A 7845-nucleotide genomic window follows, 5' to 3' on the forward strand; every position below is an offset into this window, starting at 1 on the left:
GAACTCACCTGTCAAATTTTGACCAATCAGAGTATAAAAATTGGACGTAAAGCGTGACCAACGCGTGACCATGGTAAGATAAGGTCTTCCCCGCCTGTACTTTTAAAAAAACTGGCTGAATTTTCGCTTCCGAAGTCACTTTGAAATCAAAATTCTAATAGTGCGGGGCCATAGTGACATAAACACAACATATTTGATATGAATCCTTGGAAAAAATAAACTTGAGCCTGCGATCATTTCAATCTGGTAATTAATCAGTGGATAACTTCAAAAAAATACTCGACCTCGATGGGTCAACACTTGAGCCCGCGGTACGGTCAGGTGATACTGGTCAGTTTATGTCCTGTTTTGACAGCTGTCAATTGATCACAACATTGATGTGAAATTAGTTTTCTCTTGGGCTCCCAAACTAGTTAAAATGTGAGAGTAAACATTGGTTTTCCTGTGGTGCGGACGGACGGTCGGTCGGCGGTCGGTGTACGGTCACGTGATTACCAAATTTTCTGGGATGGGTAGATTTAGTTAACAATGGGGCTCCGCCAACGCGCGCGCTTCGCGCGCGTAGAGCTCCGCTATAAATCGTCAAGGATGAAAGTCACTCATCCCTTACCGTATTGCGTAGTAAAGCTTTTATTCTTTTTATCGAGCTGAAACTGTGCTCAGCAGCGCACGTCGAAATAGGGCAAGTAATGGGATTGTCTTAACTGCCACATAAGTTCCTGGATAGAAAGGGGCATTGGTTTGATCAAGTGTTTCCACAAGAGTCTTTGGACGGGGATAATCAGGTGGCCTGATTGACCAGTGGTGTCTCCATCTTGTAATGTCTTGCTTGGGGGCAGTTAGCTCCATTCCCATGACTTTTGAATCTTTTCCCCTATTTCGGTCATGAGCACGGGAAAGGAAAAAACAATTATTGTCAGCCATTGATTTATTTTCATTCCAAATTTTTCATTTTCATTCTAAATATGCTGCTGCTCCAAATGTTTGTCATTGAAAACAATACTACATCTTTTCCCTAGGGGTAAATTTCCTGTAAATTCTTGTTGATACCGCGCCACACGTGTATTCAGCTCACCTGGATTATCGTCGCCATTGGTTGGGTCCATGATTTCCTAATTGAGGGACATTAAAGTAGTCTTTGAAAGACTTTTTCGACATTTATGGAGAGAGAGAGAAAAAAAATGAATAGCTTTTTAGTCTAGGAGGTAGAACCCTGAAAAAATCGAGACGTAGCACACCCTCTACATATTTGGTCGGACATCACAAAATGATAGGGCAATACCCATAGAACATTTTTAGGTATGATGTACTGATGTACTGGTGGGACGTCATTGTGCTTGGGGCTCATTTGTGACTGCTGGTAAGGCCCCTGTGATTTAAGCATATTTTTAGTATCATTATTTTATACATGTTCAACTCGACATTACTCCCCTAAAGTTAAGCCTAGACAATTTTAAATTGGTTCAAGCATTACTGGTGCGAATATATTTTATCTTTATGTGTGAAACAACTTAACGAGGTTTCCATGGTAACCGTTGCTATGGTCATGTTTAATTAAGGGTATTTAAGCAATAATTAGCATTAGATTCTTCAGAATAACGACCAAACTTATCACTTCTTTATCCATCATCTTAAGTTAACCAAACAAAACAATACTTTTGAATTTAAAGTTATTCAGTTTTCAAAATAACTCATCTTTCCCTTAACAACTGCTGTTTACTACAGTGATTATGGTCAAAACTTGTTCCTTTACTTTCTCTTTTTGCTCACAATAATCTTTCACTATCTTTACAAAATCTGAACAATGTTTTCACGGTAACAACTGCCAATAAGACATTTTATACGTGAAATCTGAAAACAGATTTTGACACCAAAATGGCACTAGCTTTGGTTTTGAAGATAGTTTTCAAATCGACGAAGGAATGAACAAATTGAGGACTTGAACTTTCCATTGCATAATTTAAGTATAAACTTTAAAACTGCAATATGGAATCCTGAAATTAGGATCAAAATTCAGAAATTGAATCTTGGGCGATAGTGAACACCATAGTTCAAATACCGAAACTTGAAGGTGTATTGCTGTTACTAGAGTACTAGAGGCTAAACGTCAGCATCTGTTAGCTCGTCTTCACTGCTTCCAGGTGTTACATCAACTGGCTTGTGAGGATTTTGGCAACTTTCATCATTCATACAAAGACATGCCTCTGTACAGGGCATCTCGTGGGCTTTGCAAGGACACAAGTCATCCCTTCTGCAGACAGATTTGGTACATTTGCAAGTCGTCAGTTCAAGCAGCCCTTGTGGTGCTGGATCCTTGGACATCAAAAGTGGTTCCAAAACACCATCCACTTTCTTCCATCCGTTGCTGACTGGCGACAGGAGTTGCTGTGTTGCATTCAAGCAGTGTTTCCACACATATGCCTCGTAGTTAGCACGTTCAATGTGGTGTCGCAAGCTGTTGCTTGTGGGTGGTAAACTTTCACTTCTTTGGTGCTTTTGGCAGAACATCCAATAGCGTACGTCGTCAGCTGTTACCCCTGCCTTCTTGTTGGTTGTATAAAGGGAGCAAATAAACCTCTCACAGGCTTCAACAGTGAGCGCTGGTGGTGGAATCTGACTGCCAAGGTTGCCAACACTGTCATGGAGACTGGGATATTTGACAAATACCTTCCATCCTTTCTTTTTCCCGATCTGAAACAACCCACTAGTAGAATCACAACCAGTTAGTGCATGGAATGCTGGAATCGCTGCGCAAACACTCCTACCAAGTTTCTCAGCAATACGATGGACAGGGACGTAGCGAACCTTATCTTTGACGCCTGTCTTGAACCAGATTTCGTTGCACTGTATCATCTGGTATGCATAGATAGCTAATACAGCAACATCTGTATCAGGGGACTGAATGACAATCCTCTCTTTAGTGGAAGAGGCGTGCCACGCATGAAGGATCATCCTTGTGTCGGCTTCTTCATGGTCTGATCTCAGCTCTGCAAGGGGATCCGTACGTCCACGGGTTACAACAACTGCATCTGTTGGATCTTCAAAGCCACCTCCAATTACCAGCTCTTGATCAGGAAGTAAGTTGTATTCACCCAGACTGCACCACTCTCGGCAAAAAAATCTGGAAAGGTTAACCTTGTTATTCTGGTTGCTGATAAACTTCCCCCATTGCTTTGGAACTGGTGTATGCTTGTTTGTGATTTGGATCTCAAGAGCTCTGCTTGAACCCCTCCTAACTCTTTCACTTTCCTTTATGGACTCTTGAACATCATAGCGGTCAAAGACAACATCTACTCTTCTGCACTGACCTTGTCGTAGAGGTGTGAAGAGCACATTAAAGTATCTTTCAGCTAGGTCTCCGAATGTGCGGGAGCCTGCAGACTTCAACGTCTGGACAAGAGCCATTGCATCAAAAATGAATGCGGTTGATAGTGCACTTTCAGGAAGTCCTCCTTGTGCTTGACATTCCAGTTCAACCTCAGCCATAAGGACACTTTTTGTAGTTTTCCGCAAAGCACCATCTGCATGTGCCAATGCAAAGGGCACGGTGGACAGTTCATATCTCTGGACCTCTTTCACATCAACGTCACGACACTTTGCAGCAATTAGAAGTCTTCCAAACAAATTTCTATCAGCTGAAATAGTGATGATCTTCTCGTCTGCGCACTTGATTTGATTTGTTTTTGCCAGAGAAGCAAATGTTTTCAAATTCAGTTTCGATATCTTGCTCCAAAAGGATACCTCATCACTGTCCATTCTTTGTCTCCTAAATTTCTTTGCTTCTTCTGCTCCTGTGCTGAAACAGTCAACGAGCTGCTCTGCCGCATCATGCGGCATAACGAGTCCAGTGGCGATGTTTCGTAATTGGACTGGGTCTTCCTTCGATGCCTCACTCAAATCAAAAGGGTTTGACATGGTATTAGTAATGGTGTTAATCAGCCGCTGAACATCGTTTTCATCCCTCTTTACTCTTTGGGAACCTGCCTCCTTGTGAGTCCCAATCTTGTCAGAGTCTTCAAGGCTGCAAAGTCGCTTGGTTGCAGCAGTTAGCTCAGCTCTCTTGTGACTTGTTAGAAACCATCTGTCTAGTGCCGAAGCATTTTGTGTCAAGCCAACAATACCCCCTCTAGTCTTGCTGTCGAGATTGATGGTTTGTTCCAAGGCCATGTCAGTCCAAACTTGGCTAAAGGGTTGACTTGATCTACTCACTGGGTGGTTGCCATTTAGGAATTCTTCGTAAACTTCTGGAGCGTAAGTGGGAAGCAGCTGCATATCAGCCAAGTAGATTGGGAGCCACCTGCAATTTATTGGAGGAAGAGGTCAAAATAAGAGAAACGTAAGAAGGGGCCGGGTAAGTGAGAAAGTTAAAGCTAACCGCATAATAGGGTAACGTCCTATGATAATGTGTAGATCTCTTCATGCGTTTGAACAAACGCGTTCACCACTTGGGATAAAGAAAAAATCCCGTAATAAGTTAGATATATTATAATTCAGTCTTAAACAAAACGCATCATTTCGAAGCAAAGGGGAGTAAATCCTTACAAATCCTTATCATATTACGAATCCTTATCATATAAGACCTCTAATCCTCGTAGCGATGACTCTTTTAAAGTTAAATTAGGCTACTGTTCTTTTGTACTGATGCACAATTTGCAGTCAATCTGAAAGATATGAAAAAAGATAATCGGAATAAATCGATTGCCCACATACCTGGAATAGTTGATGCGATCCATTGAAAAGAAGTACGGTACCATTTCTGCAACGGCTTTCAAATGAAGTTTCCATGATCCCTCTCGTTCAGCTCGAATGAAGCGCAACAGCAATAGAACAATGTCAATATACATATTCCAGAAGAGGAATAGTTTAGACTGCTGACTAGCTTCTTTGCAGAATCTTGCAAAAATTTGTTGAAGTTGTGGGAGTTTGTTGCACAGAAGACCGAATGAGGTCTTCAGAGAGGCTACATCATTACTTTCTCTTTGACAACAGTTTATTAAAGATAAACACTGACCCTGATATACTGTTGGGAGCTCGATGTCCTCAGCTTCCATCCAAGCTCCAAATGCTTGCCACTGCAGTCTCAGTAGTGCTTCGAGAACAAGCTTATGTGCACGCACGCCTCTGTTGTATGACTTCCCCTTCAATAGCATAGATGCCGTGTGGCATCCATACACACCAGATTCTATTGGCAGGTCTTCAATGCCACTGTCCTGAAAAATCTTTCCAATGACTGAGAGGAAGTTTAATGCTATATGAAAACCTCCCATTCGGATCACTGTGTTCTTAAATTCTTCAGGCCGTCGCCACTGAATCTCTTTGGCCTTCATGTAGATTGCCAGGTCAAACGTAATTAAACTGTGCTTCTGGTGTAGTACATCCATCATTGGTTGGACGTTCTTCATGGCAGTGTAAACTGTACTGTATTCAGTAGGTGAACCATTGATCATTGGACAGTAACCAACGGAGGTCAAGGGTGGCGGCTCACTTGCTATCTTTGCGTTAAACCCACTCCAACTTGGCAAGGGCTGAAAAACTTCGCCGTCGCGGTTATGTAGATTTTCACTAAACAACTGGTGGGTACACAGACGTGTTAAAAACCAACCAAAATCCATCTGAATTGCAGTGGTACAGAGCGAGCTTGAGGACTGAAACCACTCTTCTTCTATTTTGTCTTTGTAAAAGGTTACGGCAGGCCGCTTGCCACAAGCACCAAACTCCAGCAGGGGTGGATTTGCATCTGAGATGTTAAGAGACCGTCGTTTTTCTGAATGAGCAGGACGAACTGCAGGTTTCGGTTTTGGTCCTTGTTGCTTTCTTTGGTACAGGACAAGTGTAGTGGCATGAGTAGTTTGCTTGCCGTCTAGTGTCTCCTCATTGATATCGTTATTGTCTCCCGCGACTTGAACGAACACTCCTGGTGAAATGTTAGATGGAACAACAGCACCCAGATTTTCTGAGCTGGCTATAATGTCTAATGCTAGGCTAGTGTCAACTACTTCGATGTCATCATAAGAACAGCAGTGACCGAATCTGTTTAACATCGTTACCAGGTGCTTTGAACCTGTCATATGGCGAACAGACATCGCCAAACCAATGTGCTTAGGGGTCTTCACGCGACCATGAGTTGTTGCATATATTAGATCTTGTGCAATTGCTAAAATATGTCGCTCATCTGCGGCATTGGAAGCAGCCGGAGCAGATACATCAACTTTATCTGGATTCGAGATCATCAAGCACAAAAAATTGTAAAGATCTTTAGGCATTAAACTCTTTACTTTACGGGCACTGATGTCCTCCACATCAACAGGTTGGATCCCTATACTTTTGCTTTCACTCCGTATGCTTGACCTCAGTATTTGAGCGGCGTAGTATAGTATGGAATTGACATCATTCTGACCCTGGCTGTTTGAGGATTCATCTTCAGAAGACGCTGACATTTTAGCCAAATGGCAACTTTTCTTAGCGGCTGAATTGATGACATCTTGCAAAGATATAGAGCTAGAGTAAACCAACTCTGGCTTCGAGGGATCCGGTAGCTTCTGAAAGACAATTTCCTCTTGAAAACTTTGTTGCAGTCTGCGTTTTAACCTCTCTGACTTGTAACTTTTTGCCGTGTTGCAGCCAAGGTGTTGCAAAATTCCCTGGTAAGAGTCCAAGAGGGTGTTCATATCAAGGGCCACTCCTGATTCTAACTGAGGTTTGATGTCCTCTCTCAGGTTTTGGAACGCTTGGGTGTAAACATCTTCCTCCCCATCAACTCGAAAGTCAACAAACATTAGGTTGGATTTACTTACATATTGGGAGCGGCAGTGTTTATGATACTTGGCCTCCGCAGCAATCAAATCAACTCCTGAAATCTTCAACAGCATGCTCTCATCACTCCTTCTTCGTGCAGCCTCCTCTATAGCCTTGCATGAATCAAATGTTGAAACGTTCATAAGTTTTGTTGTCCCCTTTGACTTTTTCTGCTGACAAAATAGACAGAGGGACCAATCCACTGCATTAACTTGCGATCTCGAACTTGGCCTTTCTTGACTTTCAGCAAAAGGTAATGGTTTAATAAAGCTAAGATTTCTCTTGCTTGTATAACTTTGAAAACACTTGCCGTGCCAGACAACATCTAGGGCGTCTAAATTTTCAAAAGTCGACAAAATCCTGCGGTAAGTTTCAGCTTTCCTAACCTCTACAGCTTCTTTAAACGAACTCAATCCAGCTTCGGTAGGACTTCTTAGTCTTTCACTGCTTTTTTCTTGACAAATAATACATTTTGTTAAGCCTGTATCTGATTTGGGCTTCTTTTTTGGAGGCAGAAGCCTCACTTCGCTTTCTTCCTCACTGCTTTCAGTACAACTAGCCATTACCAATCATCTTAAGAAAAAGTAAAAAGGAATCATTGATTCTTTCCTCTGATCAGAAAACCTGCTTTCCTAAAATTAGCAGTGATTAACTTCTGAATTCAAAAAAGAAAACATGTCCTACGTAGTTAGTTGTTTGCTGGTGATATGTTTGAATATATGTACTTTTCAAGATAAAATTGGAGATTTGCTCTATAGATTTGTGTATAGTTTCAGATAAATTGTTCTAAGCAAAGTAAAAATTACTGATAAAAACTTTTACAGGACGTGTTTCATTGTCAATAATTTGTACGTAACTAGATAGATTTCCTTAACAAAACAGAATTACTTATAAATAATGGAAAGTGATGTGCTTACAAACCAAAACCTTTGCACATGGTCAGTCTTTCGCTAGCCACATGTTTAAATACTCGTAATTTTCAACATAAAAATGGAAATTTGCTCTCTGATTTGTGCACATCTTCAGATAAATTGCTCTTAACAACATAAA

At 41.5% G+C, this 7845-nt stretch overlaps 1 protein-coding gene across 1 annotated transcript; it reads right to left on the reverse strand.

The window, feature by feature from the left end:
* Positions 1–2041: 2041 nt before the first annotated feature.
* LOC140938816 (uncharacterized) lies at positions 2042–3151 on the reverse strand. Its single transcript, XM_073388344.1, has one exon. The coding sequence runs from the start codon at positions 2950–2952 to the stop codon at positions 2101–2103; it is 852 nt and encodes a 283-aa protein (XP_073244445.1). The 5' UTR covers positions 2953–3151; the 3' UTR covers positions 2042–2100.
* Between the last annotated feature and the right edge of the window lie 4694 nt (positions 3152–7845).

Source organism: Porites lutea, chromosome 5, assembly GCF_958299795.1.
Source record: "Porites lutea chromosome 5, jaPorLute2.1, whole genome shotgun sequence".
Lineage (NCBI taxonomy): Eukaryota > Metazoa > Cnidaria > Anthozoa > Scleractinia > Poritidae > Porites > Porites lutea.